Genomic DNA, 19258 nt, shown 5'->3' on the forward strand with positions numbered 1-19258 from the left:
CTGTGGTTTATTTTTGTTAAAGTTGCAGAATTTCATTTAGTTTTTAAAATCTGGCATTTAATGGCAGAAACATTTGCTTTACGACCACTGCCTCCATGCAACAGGACGCCTAACCTGCTGCACTGCGACAACAGTGACGAATCACCGCTGCAGATACTGGCGGAATAATCGGGATTTAGTTACCTAAACTGCTTTGGGGATATCCGGTTTTATATTTTGATAGTGCAGCCTGTCGATTTCGTGTTCTCCGTGTTGCTGGATTTACGAACATAGGAATTTCAATTTAAGTAGCTACTTTCTCAGCTAGCTGTTATGCTAGCTGGAAGCTAATGCTACCTTCCCTGGCTATCGGAAATACCGAGGTTAGGTATGGAGTTGAACCTGAGGGCACCTTCACTTTCGCCTTTGGCGTAAATGTCGCTGCATAGCCACCGTACTCTTGAGTGACGGAATTGATTACGTCTGTGTAAACCCCACGTACCGCCCACCGGCAGCTAAATGATTCAATGCGTCGGACCGCAGCACCGGTGACAGTTGATATTTACGGGGAGTCCCTGAAGGCAGCAGGTCTGTCCCGTCCCGCAAACTTAGCTAGCATTAGCCGGCAGGAGAAGACCGCAGCATCAGCATCACCCACCCACCCACACACAATGACATGAAACATTTACCCGCTTAGATTATTGTACGAGACGACGGTAAGGAATATTTCACAGGCCAGAACAGTAAGTATCTTTCTATTGGTGGATATGTGTGCTAGTAAAGCAGGAGATTGAATGTGACCTGGAAGCAGCTGATGTTGATTCAGCAGGAGGACAGAGGCACTCGGCCTATCCTGATCTGTCCCTCTGTTGCATACCACACATTCCCACCATCCGCCCGCATCACGGGCAGTGCATAGATACCTGGCCTCGTCTTTTAGCTCTCGCAGAACCTTCAGGATGGTCTGACCTGCTATTTAATAACAGAAAAACACAGTAACTTTGACTTGAAGTGAACGGCAAATTCAGCCAGAAAAACAAAATTCTTAACCATAAACTTCAGATGCATTTCAATTTGGCATTATATATCGATGTGCATCGTGCGAAAATTATGTGAATTTTCAGTTTGAAAAGATTGGAAGGTTGGGATTATTTTCCACAAGAAATGGACTGCACCTAAAGGTTGTCACTTAGCTTTGGGATGAATGCACCATTATCCATGATGTCCTGCAAGACTGTATAGGGGTTCACATGTTTTTCTTAATGAAAATGCATGTGTTTCTCCAGCACGAGAGGAGGAATCACAATCAAACCACATTAAACAAAAATCTATCAGATGCCAGCCAAATTATTTTATGCATTGGTCCACAGGTAGTATGTCTGTCCCTTATTATTGTGGCAGTTTTCTCTAGTGGTTCATCTGGAAAACGGTCCCTCAAATGCCATTAACCCACTCTGCTTGCATTGTGAACAGTTCAAAACCTGAAAGTATTCAGTTTCAAATAGCAAATTCTCAAAGCAGAAATCAGAAACCGTTTTCCAGTCTTGTATGACACACAATACTCAAAGACATGTTAAAATGGTTGCCCAGTGATTTCAGCTCTAATTTGGGAATGACGATCAAGCAGATGGATGAATTCATTGTTGACTTGCTGCCTTTTGTTTCCTGCCTCTGTGCACGTAGAGATGAGTCGCTTCTGTTCAGACAACAACAACTTTCCCTACGACAACAACATCCTGGTTTTGGACATGGTGCTGGGCTCTCTGTGGGGTGTGCCCCAGCCCATAAACTGGGACAATGTAGCCAAGCTAGTACCAGGCTTCACTCCCAAGGAGGTAACTGGATTGCCTTCATCCATCCTGCCTCTCCATCTATCCCATCCCGCCCATCTGTCATGCCATGCTTTAGCAACAGGCCTGAATTGTTAATGTGAAATAATTCCTCGGCATTGATGTGATGGTGTTACAGTGTGCCCGTCGATTTGAGGAGCTGAAGAGCATGGGGGGGTTTCCTCATGTGGACAACCAATGTAATGCCCTGACAGAAGGAAGCAGCTCCCCTTCAGACGTCCTGTCCACGCTGCTGGACACTAGGGAGGTGGTGGAGAGAGGAGGCAGCCAGAGCAGCAGCAAAGTTACAGGTCAGCTGGTTTTGTTGATAGAATACTCATGTGTTTCAAATTTGTTAACCTTCACAGTAGTACACACTACACAGTTGAGTGTACATGGTAGCGAGGTCTGTATATGTGCATTTAATCCCTGTGAGCCACAAACTCAGGGTTCAGACTGCTCTGAATATTCTGTTTCAGACAGTTTTTCTCAACTTAGGGCTCAGTGTGATGTCAGTGAGGGTGGATGTACCAGTTGTGGTCATCTCGTGCACAGTTCTGGCTGTGAGCACAGAAGCCTCATCTGCTGTTCAAACATGTTTGTACTGTGACATTATGACGAATATTTATATAATTTGACCACTTTTGGTCTATATATGTTGGCCTGGTAAGCTTTGGCTTCCTTCCATAGTCCAAAGACTGTTGAAGATCTTTCTTGATTTGTTGTGGAATAATGAGGAAATAGACCTCACTGGCTATAAAACAGCCAATTGTCCGTTTACTTTTGAGACTCTGAAAATGGGAGACTACATATGAAAACATCTCCTAAACAGTTATTTCAATGCTTTTGTTAAAGCTGCTGAATTAAAACTGAAAGTCTGCACTTTAATTACATCTGCTGTCTTGATTTTAACAACCAATGAGATGATGTAGAGCGTCAAAACCGCAGAAATTGTGCCATCATACAGATACTTATGGATCTGATTTTCATGTGTCGTCAACATTGTCTCCCTGAAACAGTCATCAGTCAATCTGCCTTAATTAATAAGTCTTTGCATTGATTGGTATGACTATAAAACAGTTTATATTCCACACTACTTTAATCATAGATTATATCATAAGTTTATCATCTTTTTTCTCTGAAATTACAGCCTCAGTTTCTCAAAGGAATCATCAAAACTAAACTTTTTTCCTTCATTGGTTACAAGAAAGTTGAAGTTCCAGCACAGCTGGGTTAGTTTACTGCAATGCTCTCAGTGAAACACATAACTAATACGTTAGAGGGGTGCAGTAGCTGTACTCCTGCGTTTTTTGTACTTTACGTTTTTATGCTTGTGTGTGCAGGCTCCAAGTTGAAGCCTGCAGGAAGGGGTGCTGCGGTGGAGAAGAAAGAGAAAGGCGTGTCAGCGGAGGAGGATGAAAAACCTCAGAAACCACGAGAGTACGCTGGGAGAGATCTTCTTATCACAGTGAACCCAGCCAAGAAAGACAGCACAATGATTCCTCACACATCCTTTACAAATCTACTCTATAAACATGACTCCATCTTAAAGTGAAAATGTTTTCAGCATTAATCACTCACACTCTGTGGATGAATATGATTCAATATGATTTTTTTTTTCCCCCCTACAGTCCCAACATGGTCATCCATGTGTGCGATGAGACCAAGAACCTGAAGCAGGATTTCACTTGTCCCAGAGATCTTCTAGTCAGGGAGATGCGCTACTTTGCTGAGTATTTATCTGTGGACCCCCAGAGGTGGGAAGAGGTTGACATCTCAGTCCATTGTGATGTGCAGATCTTTGACTGGCTTATGAACTATGTCAGGAGGAACTCAGCAGGAGAGGGATACAAGGACAAACCCCGGCTTGGTAAAAAAAATTATTTTTAAAAATACATTATTACACATGGAAAAGCCTGAGCTGTGACTTACACCACCTGTTGCGCTTGATTTATTGGTCACTAAATGTGGTGTGTGTTTGGTGCGTCACTGGCTGCGTGTTCTGTGTTGTTTGTCGGTCGTGGGGTTTGCTTGGTTGGTCATGTGGTATTTGTCGGTTACAGAGCCCAGCAATGTGATCTCAATCCTGATCTCCTCCGAGTTCTTGAAGATGGACACGTTAGTAAGTGTTGTGACATGTGACGCTAGGTGTGGTGATGTGCATCGGGCCTCTTGTTTTTCAGACGTACACAAACATACTAATATCTGGCTTTGCTTTAATAGGATTTTTTTAAAAATGAGTTGCCCCCCATAAAGCACAAGCAGTGTACAGAATTATGGTTCAAAGGTGATAATTGGTAATCAGCCATAATCAGCAAAAAAAAAAAAACAAGTGGCCTGCACACAGAGCTTTGTTAAGTTAGTGTTGCATGAAAGTGCAGATGTTCTTTTGTCCCCATAAGTTACATTAACAGTATGCAGAACATTTTCTCGCCACTCTCGCTCTGTAAGAAGAGCTGGAACTGATCAATTAGTGTTGAAACAGTTTGAACGGATCTTTGCTTCATGCTCAGGTGGAGGAGTGCATCCAGTACTGCCACAAACACATGAGCGCCATTGTGGCTACTCCCTGCAACATGAACTGCATAAACAGCAACCTGGCCACGCGGATCGCTGAGCTCTTCAGCCACAACGAGGCCGACGACATCAGGGACAAAAAAGACAAGTTCAAGAGGTGAGAAGGTGAACCTGCTCCGTTTGTTTCCACTGCTTGTTCTGGGTCTACGTGACTGCAAATATTCAGACAAAGCTGTGAATCAGCTTTGCATGATTCACTGTTCAGAATAATCCTTTTTTAACTCTAGGCCCTGGTTCATCCACTATCTGAAACAAGCCTCCTTTCTCTCCTCCCTTTGAGCTAACGTTCTTCCGATTGGTTGCCCATAGCAAACATTAGATTTGAACAGCAGGGATATCCTCTCTCATCGGCATTATGCTGTTATGTTTCAGTTCAGAATGAGGACACAAATGCAGACATGTGAGTCTGGGAGGTTAAAAAAAACACTCCACAATAGTGGCTGTAAGAGTTAGAAAAACCAGATTTTTGCCAGGTTACAGTTCCTCCACAAACCACTGGTGGAAAAAATATTGCTAATCTTTATTTGGGTGAAGGACAATGTATTGCACTGAATAACCTGAGCAAAAGCACAAAGGCATCAGCTGTACATTAGATTATCAGTGTGACTGCTGATATAACTGTGCTAAAGCCACGAGTCATACTTCTGTATCCAGAAATTACATTTATTGAGAAATATCTGCCAGAAAAATATGAAAGCAGCTGAAGTTTGATTTTTTTTTCTTCCTTTATTCTCTTTCACCCTCAAAGTAAACTGTTTCAAAAGAAAATTGAGCGTCTCTTTGACCCAAACTACCAGAACAGAGATTCACCAGGAAATGCCTCGACTCTATACAGGTAACTACAGGCTTTTAAGGATTTAAAATTTTTTTGTGCTCTAATGTTTTGGAGAGTACATAAATATTTTCTGCGTTATTCCTGCTAATTTAATTGTTATTCTTTGTCTTCCCTGCTTTTCATCCCAGGTGTGGTCTGTGCCTTAAGCTGCTGACCAAAGACACAGAGAGGAAGATTTCATGTGTTCCGGGGAAAATCAATATCGACGCTCGTGGAGAGATCGTCTATACACACAACAGGTATAGCTGCACATTTGAAGGGCTGTGAACTTTTTACCTGATTGGCTCAATTCCTGATTGCTGTGTGATTACTGTGTGTGTGTGTGTGTGTGTAGACAGAAGAGTTGGGATGTGCATGAATATATCACAGGCCTGTATGAGGAGCTCAAGTCGTGGGTGTTGGTTTACTGGAGAATCTGGGGTACCATCAACTACCTCACCTGCTCCCGATGCCAGCAGGTTAGAGTTAGTTTGTTTCGTACAAATGATGAAATTTGCAGAATGTGAATGTCACATTGTCCAAAGAATGTGTGCAGGATATACTTCTAAAGTTGTGTGTCTGTGTGTAGGTGTTTGTATGTGCAGAGCTGACCCAGTGCAAGTACCACCCAGACAGTGTGCTGTACCCTGGCATGGGTACAGAGAAAGGCTGGCACGGTGCAGGAATATATCCATGCTGCAACCAGCGGGTTCTCCGCTTCGACCCCACTGGGATTCCAAAGGTATGAGCACACGTGCACACGTGCACACACACACTGGGCTTCTCTGCTTAGGCTGCTGCCCCCGTGACCCGGCCGGTTAAGCAGAAGAAGATGGATGGATGGATGGAGTTGAAAAGCTGTCACTGTCCTAATGTTCTGTAGCTGACGTTGCTTTCTAAGAGCACCTTCACACCTGTAGTTAGCTTCATTTGACCCACTGACATTTTATAGATAAAACAGGACAGGTAAATATGAGGACATGTAGACTGACAAGTGATGACATTTGTGAGAGTTCGCTGTTTTGAGTGCTCTTATCGGCTACCAGTGATGTCATCATTAAAATTATTTTGCACATCTTTGCATATCTAATATGCAAAGATGTGCACTGGCAGCACGTAGGAGTGCTCAAAACATGTCAGCGATCTCTCTCTTGCTGCTAAGAACATCCCGTGAACCTGGAAATGACCTGCAATAAAGCACTGAGTCATATGTTATTGGCCTAAGTATTAGCCCTGCAACTTCTGACTCATTTTGCCGGATTGGGATACATTTATTAATTGTTATAATTGACTTACATAGATTTCCAGTTCCATATCTTTTTTCTTGGACACTACTAGTAGAGTGACTTTGCATGATTAATAGCTCAAAATAATCCTTATTTATCCTACACTGGGCCTTTGAACCACTCCTTAGTTCATCCTCTGTCTGAAATAAGCTGTTCTACATTCCTCCTCCCTACAAGGCAACCTTCTTCTGATTGGCTGCCCTTCGCAAACAGCACTGACATCATCCAGAGCCAAGAGTAGGAAAAAAACTACTTAAGCTGAGTGTTTAAAGTAATCTCAAGCCTGAGTTTCTGGCTCACAAGGATTTCTTGTACATGCACTGAACTAATTATTTGAACATTTTTGGTCAGGCTCAATGTGAACATCCACCACAGTAAAATATTAGTAGGAAAAGTTTAACAGGACACCTTTTAAGCATTTGAATTCATATTAAAACCACTTTGAAGTGGACTCTTTTACACTGATCCCATGCTGGTGCTGCATCAGCTGGTGTCCTTTATGAACCAGCTCACATAACATTATGTGAAGTAATATAGCAGAAGTTGTGGTAATTTGTGTGGGAAGATAAGCTTGGAGGACAGTATCAGCAGGGAATTTCCTGCACGGCCGAGGCCACAGACATCAGGGTTCCAAATTTGGGCCCAACAGTTTTGTGTTTACATGCTGATGCCAGCTTTTATCTCGCTGTGTAAATCTGGAACCTGCTACATGTTAGTTAAAAAAGGTACAAACAGTCTCAGTCTGGTTGCGGGTTTGATTGACAGCTCTCACTGTTAAAAACCAGGTGAGAATTTACCCTGCAGTTCTAGTAAGAAGAAGAAATCCTGATACTGTTTGCTTGTGTTTGTGTCTGCGTGTTCAGGGCTGTAAAACACGGGATCACATAGTGAACGTCCCCGACGAGGAGAACTGTGACGAGGTGACTTCAGCCCAGACCAGAGTCCTCAATGACCTGCTGCTGCACAGAGACGCAGTGTGTTTGTCAAACACACCTCCTGCAGAGGGGTGAGTGCACGCAGTCTCTCAAGATGTTGTTTTTGATTGTGTGTGTTATCAATACACTAATTACAAATGTTCCTCTGTGTGTGCGTGTGCATGTGTGTGTCAGTGCTGAGGAGAGTCAGTCCAGTGCAGAAAAGGTTCAGGACTGTGATGTTCTCTTGGAGCCAACAGTCCTCAGATCTCTGAGAGGAGATGGCAGCGCTGTAAGTCTGACACGTCCCATTTCTCTGTGTGTTTCTCTCTGTTTGCCCTCTGCCCTTTTTTTTTCTGGTTCTTACTGTTTACTTTGTGTCTTTAACCAGTTTTCCCTTTTGAAAAACTGGAGTCTTCAACTGGTAGGAGTTTCCACTCTTTTTTTATTTTCATGATATCTGCTTACGTTCTTGAAATGTCAGTAGTTACATTAACAAGTGTGCGTCTAAAAGCTGTGACCTTTGCCCTTCCAGAGGCAGCAGTCTCTTCTGTCAGAGGATGAGGAGTACACCACAGGGTCAGAGGTCACTGAAGATGAGGTTGGGGATGAAGAAGAACTCTCTAAGAAACAAGGTGGCTGATTTTGTTCTTGGTTTTTGTATCAGCTGGATTGTGAGGCTCATTCTGTGTGTGTATATTGCCAGAAGTATTTGCCTGTCTGCTTTCACATGCATTTGAAATTGGGTGGCATCCCTTTCTTAATCCATAGGGTTTAATATGATGCCAGGGAATTATATCATATGGGAATTTTTGACCATACTTCCAGAAGTGCATTTGTGAGGTCAGACAGTGATGCTCACAGTCTCCACCCCAATTCATCTCCTTACTGCAGCTGATAACATATAGCCATATTAGTCAATGATATATGAGGATTCTAAATATCACGTTACTTTGACCTCTGACCTCTTCTTCAAGGTCAGATAAGGTCACTTTCATAAAATGTCTTTTATCTTTAAAACTATCCTTAAAATTCTCTTACCCTTGTTTGTATTGGCAACATTTAGGAAATGGTGCTGTATACGGTGATACTAAATATCACATTTTAGCTTGCATCCAAATATCATGTCACATTTGACCTCTGACCTCATTTTGACACTTCACATCTGCCTTTCTCTCAAGTTGACCCCAAAATGTGTTCTATCGTCAAAGAAAGTAGCTGAGAGAAAGAGAAAGAGCTGCCTAGCCAGTTGCAAAAATACTGCAGAATAATCTTATGTAACAAGCTCAGGTCATTGGTGTCGTTATTGACAGATCAGTACCGACTGACCTGCTCCTACATAATGTTTGTGGCATCAGAGTAAACATCTGTCACGCTGGCCTTATCTGAGTTTTACTGCACTACAAACATCTTAAAATACATTTAAAAAGAACAAAGAAAACGACATGAATACACACAAAATACAAAATGATTCCCTTAAAAGTAAATACTACGCAGACAGTGAGCTGCCTCGGTGGAGGTTTGCATTTTTATGTTACATTTAGATTTTTTGGTATAGTTTCATGTAGTAATTTTTCCTTGTTTTTATTTTTTTTGTACACATACTGTGTAGTGTTGGGCAGACATATTAATTCCATAGCAACAAAGAGCACATCTTTGACCCTTTATTGTCTGCATTAGTGGTTTGATAGTTCGGCGCATTGGGGAAATAGCAATAATAGGTAATGATAGTCTGTGATACATTAAATAATCTTATAATAATAGTAATAACGGATCCGTTCTTGTCATGAAAATGCTTCCGCAAAGGTTTAATTGCAGACCTGTCATGATCATCATTACCACCACAGCTCTGCCTTGCAGTGACAGATTAATTGCAGTTTAGAGACTTATTTGTGTGTGATCATGAAAACTTTGCTCGCAGTGGGCTGTGATCTCAAGTTATAAGAGCTGTTACTGAACTGATGCAAACTATAATTATACTTCAGTAGTTTTCTTTCTCTGGTGAACTATTTTTGTTGAACACACTCATGTTTTTCTTTTATTCTACATTTTTTCATTTTATGAACATTAAAAAAAAAACACTGCTTAAGTATTGGCTTGGCTTTTCAGACCCAGAAGCTGTGCACATCTTTTATATACAGTCTGTTTAGGCTCAGAAGGTCAGTTTATGAATAGCAGGAAGGATTTATATCAAATAGATGAGGCTCAGCATCACACAATAGGCACTTTATTCTTCCATAGGAGCCAGTCTCATCCAAGTCCCCCAATTTCCATTCATGGTTATCTTATGGTCTTAATCAAGAGAGAGCCCAATATTGGAAATACAAGATATATTTCAAAATCACATATTAAAAAAAGTCAACCTGTTTTCATCACTGACTGCCTTTAATCACGTGACAGCTTCGGGTCATCATGTGCTGTGACTAATCACAGCGTAATGTTGTGCTCACTTGTTTCCTTTAACCCTGACAGTCCTGAAAGCATCTTCCCTTCTTCACAGAGCAGCTGCTGAAATGATAAAAGCAAAATGAGGACACTCAATGAAGCACGACTCTATTTATAGCTCATCACCGCCGTGTCTCCGTCGCCTCATCTATTTTTAACATTTCATTGTCAGTCCTCGCAGCTTTAAGAATGGAGACTGAAGGCGTTTCTCTTTTCAGCCTGCAGATGGCGACGCAGTCCTTCACAAGATCTCATCCTTTCTTTCTGTTTTCCAGCTGCTAAGAAGGCCAAGAAGGCCCACAGACCTCTGAAAAAACAACTGTCCTCGCCAAACTTCCAGCGCAAAGAAAAATCTGAGAAAGTGAGTCAGCGATTTCATGAATATTTCACTCCTCAGTGGAGTAAAAACACTGCAGGGTTCAACCCAAATATCTGACAGATGTCTCCTCTGTACACTACAACAGAATGAATTGTTTCTTGCTGGGACCTTATAAATTATAGAAATGCCTTAAATATGGATACAGAACTGGTTTTCAAATCAAACTAGTATTTTAGTGTATATCTGATACTAGGTGGACACCCTGCAGGTTTCTTATTAAAGCAAAATCTGCACTTGATTTATTCAGTTACTACAAAACATCTGCTTGTATGTCCAGAAAAACATCTCACAACCTACTTACACTTTCTTTTAGATATTCTGTCATAATATTTGCTTATTCTTTTAGAAGCTTTGTTACTTTGTCTTCTAAATGTGCTTTTCTTTCACTCAGTCACAGACCAGGGACAACACACCTTTCACGTGAGTAGATCTAAAAACATTTAGAGGTTCTTCATACTTACAAATTTGCTGGGAGACAGCAGGGCATGAAAGCCTAATTCTTTAGGCTTCAGTACACAGGACTGTCTTAAAGGAGTCATGTGCCCATATAAACCTAAACAAGCAGCTTCAGTGGAAGTGGTAGGTCACAGAATCCAGAGTAAAGCTCCATTTGTGTTAAAATACATCCCAAATGTAGCTGAAGCTAATATGAGGCTTCAGCACTCTGCATTCATCACATTCATAGACTGTATATAAAAGATGGAGCCCCAGTGGTGATGATGCAGTGCTTCGGTAGAATGCTGGCTGGTTAAAAAGGAGCAACAACTGAAATAATGCAAAATAAATAAATAAAGATAAAAAAGCATTATGAGAAGCTCACACAGTGACTACAGTGGACACTTTTCATTGCTTTTAACACTTGTTTTCACTGCCATACAAGAACTCCTTTGTGTACCATGACTGTGAGCTCCTCTATGGCAGAAAGCTAAGCCAGGGGTGCCCAAACGCCCGGCCCGCGGGCCGCTTCCAGCCCCTCCCCTACTTCCGGTCTGCGAATTGATGTCAAAAATAACATACAATTTGGCCCTTTAAATTACTTTTTTGACATTTAGCCTTCCCCTCCAATTAAGAGGGTTAAGTGAAATGTCAAAAAAGTAACTTAAAGGGCCAAATTGTATGTTATTTTTTACATCAATTCGCAGACCAGAAGTAGGGGCAGGACCGGAAGCAGCCCGCGGGCGGAGTTTGGGCACCCCTGAGCTAAGCTATCGGACCAACAACACAAAAACATGAGTAGCCCAAAGACCAGTTGTTCAATATATTTTTGACACTGCCCCCTGGTGACAGTAAACAGCTATAACAGGTAAACGACGCTCTGCAGAGCAGTGCATAGAAACCAGGGAACACTACACATTCACACTAGTCAGTCTCATGTTAAAGCATCCCCTGATTTATTGTCAATTTTGACCAAAAATTAAGAAAAGTACGAAATCATTTTGTGTGCAATACAATTTGAAAGTAGCAATTGAAACCAGCAAATGTTTACTGAGGTCATAGAGTGAGGGAGCTGAAGGGTTATTTTCCCATGGGCTTCTACACAGCTAGACTTCTTTTCCTCCTATTTCAGAGTTAGTTGACATACTGACCAAAAAAATCTAGATTTGGAACATAAAGACTATATTTTACTAATGTAATGCAGACTAGGTGATATTTTACTCTAATGAGATGCTTACTTAAAATCTTTCTGTGACTCTTCTGAGACAATTTAGTTCAATTTAGTTTTATTTATATAGCGCCAAATCACAACAAATAGTCGCCTCAATGTGCTTTGTATTGTAATGTAAAGACCCTACAATAATACAGAGAAATCCCAACAATCAGATGACCTGCTAAGAGCAAGCACTTGGTGACAGTGGGAAGGAAAAACTCCCTTTTATATCAACAGTATCAAACGCTGCACTGAGATCCAACAGGACAAGCACAGAGATGAGGCCACACTCAGAGGTAAGAAGATCATTTGTAACCTTCACTAATGCTGTTTCTGTACTGTGATGAATTCTGAAACCTGACTGAAACTCTTCAGATAAACCGTTCCTCTGCAGATGATCAGTTAGCTGTTTTACAACTACTCTTACAAGAATCTGTGAGATAAGAGGAAGATGGGAGATTGGCCTATGATTAGCTAAGACAGCTGGGTCAAGTGATGGCTTTTTAAGTAATGGTTTAATTACTGCCTGTGTTACATAGCCCATTGATAAAGATGTATTGATCATATTTAAGATCAACGCATTAATTAATGGTAGGACTTCTTTGAGCAGTCTGGTAGGAATGGGGTCTAATAGGCACATTGATGGTTTGGAAGAACTTAACTCAGAAAGATCAGTGACAGATGCCATCTTTGTGCAGAAGTTAGCAGGAAGTACGAATGTTAACAGCGACTGGTCAGCGGTGTGTATTATACTATTTTGTGTTGCAATATTTCACCTTCAGTCTGTGTTTGCACCATGTTCCCTCCTCTGTGCTCTAATTGGTCATCGTCACAGACACATGCTATTTTCACTCATGAATTCCAGGTAAGGTGAGGAGAATCAGGTCGGGACATTGTCCTCGGCTGCCCTTTCTCACACACAACAGGAGATAGTCCGCTTAAGCTGTACTCACCCTAGGAAATGCTCTGTGGTTTTGGCAAAGGTGCCCCTTTTCAGTCCCTGTGTGTTTGAGGTGGCGCTGATATTGTAAAGTATGAACCTAACTTCAATAGTTATTTCCTCCAAACCAGCAACATGTTTATTAGATCCCATTCCTACTAGACTGTTCAAAGAAGTCTTTCCAATTATTGATGCTTCAATCTTAAAAATGATCAATCAGTCTTTATTAGTTGGCTATGTACCACAGGCCTTCAAGGTGGCTGTAATTAAACCTCTACTTAAAAAGCCATCACTGACCCAGCTGTCTTAGTTAATTATAGGCCAATCTTCAACCTTCCTTTTCTCTCAAAAGTTCTTGAAAGAGTAGTTGTAAAACAGCTAACTGATCATCTGCAGAGGAACGGTTTATTTGAAGAGTTTCAGTCAGGTTTCAGAATTCATCACAGTACAGAAACAGCATTAGTGAAGGTTACAAATGATCTTCTTACAGCCTCTGACAGTGGACTCATCTCTGTTCTTGTCCTGTTGGACCTCAGTGCAGCTTTTGATACTGTTGACCATAACATTTTATTACAGAGATTAGAGCATACTATTGGTATTAAAGGTACTGCACTGCAGTGGTTTGAATCATATTTATCTAATAGACTCCAGTTTGTTCATGTAAATGGGGAGTCTTCTTCACACACTAAGGTTAATTATGGAGTTCCACAGGGTTCTGTGCTAGGACCAATTTTATTTACATTATACATGCTTCCCTTAGGCAGTATTATTAGAAAGCACTGCATCAATTTTCATTGTTATGCAGATGATGCTCAGCTTTACCTATCAATGAAGCCAGATGACACACATCAATTAATTAAACTGCAGGAATGTCTTAAAGACATTAAGGCCTGGATGACCTCTAATTTCCTGCTTCTAAATTCAGATAAAACTGAAATTCTTGTACTCGGCCCCACAAATCTTAGAAACATGGTGTCTAACCAGATACTTACTCTGGATGGCATTACTTTGGCCTCCAGTAACACTGTGAGAAATCTTGGAGTCATTTTTGACCAGGATTTGTCCTTCAATGCACATATTAAACAAATATGTAGGACCGCTTTTTTGCATTTGCGCAATATTTCTAAAATTAGAAACATCCTTTCTCAGAGTGATGCTGAAAAGCTCATTCATGCATTTATTACTTCTAGGCTGGATTATTGTAATTCATTATTATCAGGCTGTCCTAAAAGCTTCCTGAAAAGCCTTCAGCTGATCCAAAATGCTGCAGCTAGAGTACTGACAGGGACTAGAAAGAGAGAGCATATTTCTCCCATATTGGCTTCTCTTCATTGGCTCCCTGTTAAATCCAGAATAGAATTTAAAATACTTCCCCTTACATACAAGGACTTGAATAATCAGGCACCATCTTATCTCAAAGACCTTACAGTCCCATATCACCCCAATAGAGCACTTTGCTCTCAGACTGCTGGCTTACTTGTGGTTCCTCGGATACTTAAGAGTAGAATGGGAGGCAGAGCCTTCAGCTTTCAGGCGCCTCTTCTGTGGAACCAGCTTCCAGCTTGGATTCAGGAGACAGACACCCTCTCTATTTTTAAGGTTAGGCTTAAAACTTTCCTTTATGATAAAGCTTATAGTTAGGGCTGGATCAGGTGACCCTGAACCATCCCTTAGTTATGCTGCTATAGGCCTAGTCTGCTGGGGGGGTTCCCATAATGCACTGTTTCTTTTCATTCACCTTATTTACTTTGTTTATACTCCACTCTGCATTTAATCATTAATTGTTATTAATCTCTGGCTCTCTTCCACAGCATGTCTTTTTTTTCCTCTCCCCTCAGCCCAACCAGTCTCAGCAGATGACTGCCCCTCCCTGAGCCTGGTTCTGCTGGAGGTTTCTTCCTGTTAAAAGGGAGTTTTTCCTTCCCATTGTCATCAAGTGCTGCTCATAGGGGGTCGTTTTGACTGTTGGGTTTTCTCTGTATTATTGTAGGGTCTTTACCCAAAATACAAAGCACCTTGAGGCGACTGTTCGTTGTGATTTGGCGCTATATAAATAAAATTGAATTGAATTGAACTGACATAACGCTGTATTTGTACTCTGATGTATTTTTTTTACTCAGAATGAGACCAGCAGACTTTACCCTCCATCACTCCCACTGAAAGAATCTTAGGAGGACACCCCTTAGTGTCTAGTGTTTATGTTGGGCCCTGACTATTCCTTTAAGACACACTTGACCATCTCCTTTAAAGGATCTAGAATGAAAAACTTTATCTTCTGAGACACTTTTTAAGTTTCTGTCCTGTAAATCTGAATCAGTCTGACACGTGGATTTAAAAAAAAAAGAAAAAGGAAGCATTGCCTGTGTTTGGTGTTTGAAGTTAACACCGGTGCCCGCTGTGTGTGTTGTAGAGTAAGCGTCCAGAAAAGTAAGTGGGACAGCTCTCGCTCGATGCGCTACAACCAGGACGCTCAGCGAGAGGAAGGTAAGGGAGGACTCATTGATGCTTTTCTATTTTAGGCCTATCAAGTATGAAGCATCCACTGAGTCACACTGCCTTCATTAGCCATGTTTGTTTGTATTTTATCCAGACCAGCGCCGCATGGTGGAGATCATCGGCTACCTGACAAAGATGAGGTTTGGAGACGAGGAACAGAGTAAATCCAAGGACACTAAAGAGGTGGCTGTTTATTTACTGTGTGCCTAAAATGTGATTTAGTATCAGGGTGTTGGAAATGTGACTTTGACCAGGATTTATTGTCTTTCTTCACATCATGTGCTCAGGATTGGTGCTGAGCTCTCAGACCTGCTGTCCTTGTTTTTGCAGCTGCCTCATGTTGGATTGTTTTTCTTCCGGACTGACTGTGTGTGTGTGTGTGTGTGTGTGTGTGTGTGTGTGTGTGTGTGTGTGTGTGTGTGTGTGTGTGTGTGTGTGTGTGTGTGTGTGTGTGTGTGTGTGTGTGTCAGCCTGCAGGGGGGATCTACTCCAGACTCGAAGCACAATTTAGGAGTTCCTCTCAAGGCAGACAGAGTTCAGAAAAGACACCCAGGTACATTCACAGTGTTACACGCACGCACGCCTGGTCTCTCATTCAATAAACTAAGCACTTTATTCTTTCTCTACCTCAGCAGGTCTAAAATGCGCTACGCTCAGATCCGAACAACATAAAGCAGCTGATGGTAAAAAGGCCGCGGAGCTGCTAAATAGACCAGCATTAAACCTGATGAAGAGGACAGAGAGGACTGGCAGGTCCGTCAGTTATAACCCAAATGTGGACTCGCTCTCCTCAACCCCAGCACTTGTCAGTCCCGCCCCCCCCCGTCCCTTCTCTGCTTAACTCAGGTGACTACGTATGGATCACCGTCAACCACATCTTCTCTCACTCGGCTCGCCGCGTGTTTGTGCAGCTGTGTCCAGTCCTCGAAAAACAAGCAGAGCTCTGGAACCATAAGAAAATGCACTTTGACTTTCCTCAGTGTTTCTTCACAGAGAGACAGGCGGGGATTTCTACAGAGGACAACAGGAGGAATGTATGGAAGCCCACTTGTGCCAGAAAAAAAAAAAAAGACTGTCATGGTTCAGAAAATATTTCATAGCAAGTAAAGATCAACATGGATCTTATCATAATACCTTAAATTTCTGTCTGGCCACCAGCTCCTACACGATCAAGAGTTGAGCAACCAAACTTGGCACACAGGTACATCTTCGGCGCCTGAAAGTTCTCACCTGTATCAGATACTATGATGTCATCATGCTACCTAGCAACCACCTACTGACCCATTTTTAGTGTTTATGCAAATATAACACCTTATAAACGCATCGTATCATTTTAATTTCACAACAGTAACATCATTTATTTGAGACGTTACTGTTGTGAAACTTGGAACATTTTGATATATGATATGACATCACGTTGCCTGGCAACCACCTACCAAGGGATTGAAATGACATTTATGTAGTAGCAGGACATGGGCATGTAAAGACAAATTCATGGGATTAAAACAAATATTACAAAAATGCAGGATCGAAAAAATTTGAGGTTCACATTAAAAAAGTAAATGACATTTTTAAAAAAAATTAATAAAAGAATTATGAATTTAAAACATTACATCAGGTATTAGGAAAAAAAAGAGGCAAAAGTTGAAAACTTGAGAAACTGAATCTTGAGACTGGAAAAAAAAAAGTATCAGGATATCTAAAAACATGAGCCTGTGTCAAAAAATTGTGTAATGAGGTTAAAGTTAAAGTTATTGACATAATATTCATTTTGGGGTTAAAAAAGCAGAACTGAGAAATACATCTTGTATGAAAATCTAAATCATTAGGTAAGAAGTCAAAAATATGAGGCAAACAAGGAGTTTAATCATGAAAAAAAATATTTTGAAAATGAAATTGTTTTTCTTAAACTGGCAGAAATTGTCTTCCATATAGAGATGCTAGTTGAGGCTGACATATTGTACTACCACCATAATGGAAACTCAGATGTGTGGAGCATGAAAATTTAACTGCATCAACTGAAATTTACACCCAACTCTCTTAATTCTGCCCGTGTCCTGTAGTGAAGCTCGTTCTTCAGACTAGAACGCTACATTTGTTCCCCCCAGTTCTGGTAGAGATGTAGTTTGAGTCATTCCTGTGTTTACTGGAACCTGACTGTGCCATGTACCACACTGGGACCAATAAAACATAAATGGCACTAACCTCCATTTGGAGCCTTATTCGACTTTTTCTTTCTGGTTTGTATCCACTGGGTGGCAGCAGATCAGCCCAAGGGAGTAACTGTGGACTCCCAATACATCACCTTTGCCCCAGTTTGACCATGACCTTTCACCTCACCTGTCCAACAGTCTTACCAGGTGATTGGCCCTCAGCTTTAGCAAAGAGTGGGAGTGACATTTCCTGTATGAAAAGAAGCCAGAGCAGTTTGTGGAAATAAAGTCCAAGCAGCGTCCTGGTATGTGCCACTGGGTTCGGATTGGGGGGGGCACTGACAAGTGGGCGTGCTAACCTGGCTCTTCCTGTAAGACCTACTCACAGGGGTATTAATAACCCTGGCTGCTCACAACACAAACCCAGAGCAGGGCTTAACGGGGCATAAAGTATAGGGGAGGTGAAGTGGGCACCCCCCCCCCGTGGGTGGGTGCTACCCCAGCTGTTCCATCTTCTCCTCGACAGCAGATGCCAAGGATGGCTGCGGATCTGGGTCAGGAAGGGAGGGGGGAGTAGAGGAGTCCTGTTACAGCCGGACTGAATTATGGTCCCACGGAGATGGTCGGATCCGAGAGCATCAAAGCGAACATGAACTGGTAACATGCCACAGCACAGAGGTGTTCAGTCCACCAAGACATGCAGAACTAAAGCGTTACTGTTGCTTTTTTTTGCAGCCAGTGCATCGACGTCTCTGAAGTTTGGCTTTGTGACACATGGAAGTGAAAAGATGAGCAAAATTAGAATTCACTCTCCCTCTCCGGTCGCATCAGCGCTGACAGATTGCTGGGATTGCGTCAGACGAGCGCTTCAACTTTCAGCAGCAGAGCGTCAGCATAACCTTTAATGCAATAGCAGCATGTTAACAGAGATTAGTGGAGGGGTCAGCTTACACAGCAACAACCTTGGCCAAAGATGTCTGGGCGGAAACGGGCGGATGCCGTGGTGCGTGCATCCATCATCGTTCTTCTCAATGAGCTTTCTTTTTAGGGTTTGTGTCAGAGTCTGGGGAAGACCCTCAAGAGAAGTGTTTTTGAAGACTCATTTTTTTCAAAACACTTCTTTTCACACTTAGATGTGTGCGACTTAACACAAGATGGGACAAAACAGTCACCATGTTTAGCGACAGCGTGGTCAGAAATCATTTCCCAGAGTTGCCTTCCTGCGCATCGGGATAAAAACGCAACATTTTCAGCCCCATTGCTTAGTTTGGCTTTCATTTCACACAGCAGCACTAGTTCCACACAAGACGTCTCCTCCACCAGCGGCCGTGTAGCCACTCGTGTCTTGCATTAAGTGAAAGTGAAAGCAGCCTCTGCAGGGGGGGTGGCCTTTCTTTCCAAATTAAAACCGGGTTCTCAAAGTTAAAACAGAGCTCAGCGGTGTCATTCACCAGCTGCTGACACAGGCGTGTAGGAAAAATGAAGACATCTCACACAGTCCAGTGTTTACGTGTTTGTTGCCATCGTGACCTTCCATCCTCTGAACAGTCATTTCTGTTGTGGTTTTTGAAATGATTAGTAGGCCAACACTTTTTTTTTTTTTTTAAAAACAAGCTGTTTGTGACCATATTAGGAAAGTTTAGTGAGCTACGAGTGACAAGTTCAAATTCAACAGAAAAGCTCTGCTACACGTGGTAAACACCACATTCTCACCTTGTTACGATTAAAGCCGGAAATTCCCAAACACAAAAACAGCAAATGCTCGTATAAACCGAGTCTCTGCTGTGGAATGAAGAGA

General features: G+C 41.9%; 1 protein-coding gene across 3 annotated transcripts; it reads left to right on the forward strand.

Annotated features, from left to right (window-relative positions):
* Positions 1-194: 194 nt before the first annotated feature.
* On the forward strand, positions 195-17517 carry sanbr (SANT and BTB domain regulator of CSR). Of its 3 annotated transcripts, none has more exons than XM_030748612.1 (21): positions 195-722; positions 1663-1814; positions 1948-2119; positions 3152-3248; positions 3440-3678; positions 3872-3930; positions 4322-4482; positions 5134-5220; positions 5349-5459; positions 5555-5678; positions 5789-5941; positions 7349-7491; positions 7595-7691; positions 7791-7823; positions 7935-8034; positions 10120-10205; positions 10615-10643; positions 15222-15295; positions 15402-15490; positions 15778-15860; positions 15940-17517. In XM_030748612.1, exons 2-21 carry the CDS (start codon positions 1665-1667, stop codon positions 15977-15979), a joined length of 2127 nt encoding a protein of 708 aa, XP_030604472.1. In that variant the 5' UTR covers positions 195-722; positions 1663-1664; the 3' UTR covers positions 15980-17517. The 3 variants fall into 3 exon arrangements, with proteins under 3 accessions (XP_030604472.1, XP_030604474.1, XP_030604473.1); XM_030748614.1 differs by having other exon boundaries at positions 15943-17517; XM_030748613.1 differs by having other exon boundaries at positions 195-695.
* The last annotated feature ends 1741 nt before the right edge of the window (positions 17518-19258 follow it).

This window comes from Archocentrus centrarchus, chromosome 15 (genome assembly GCF_007364275.1).
Source record: "Archocentrus centrarchus isolate MPI-CPG fArcCen1 chromosome 15, fArcCen1, whole genome shotgun sequence".
Lineage (NCBI taxonomy): Eukaryota > Metazoa > Chordata > Actinopteri > Cichliformes > Cichlidae > Archocentrus > Archocentrus centrarchus.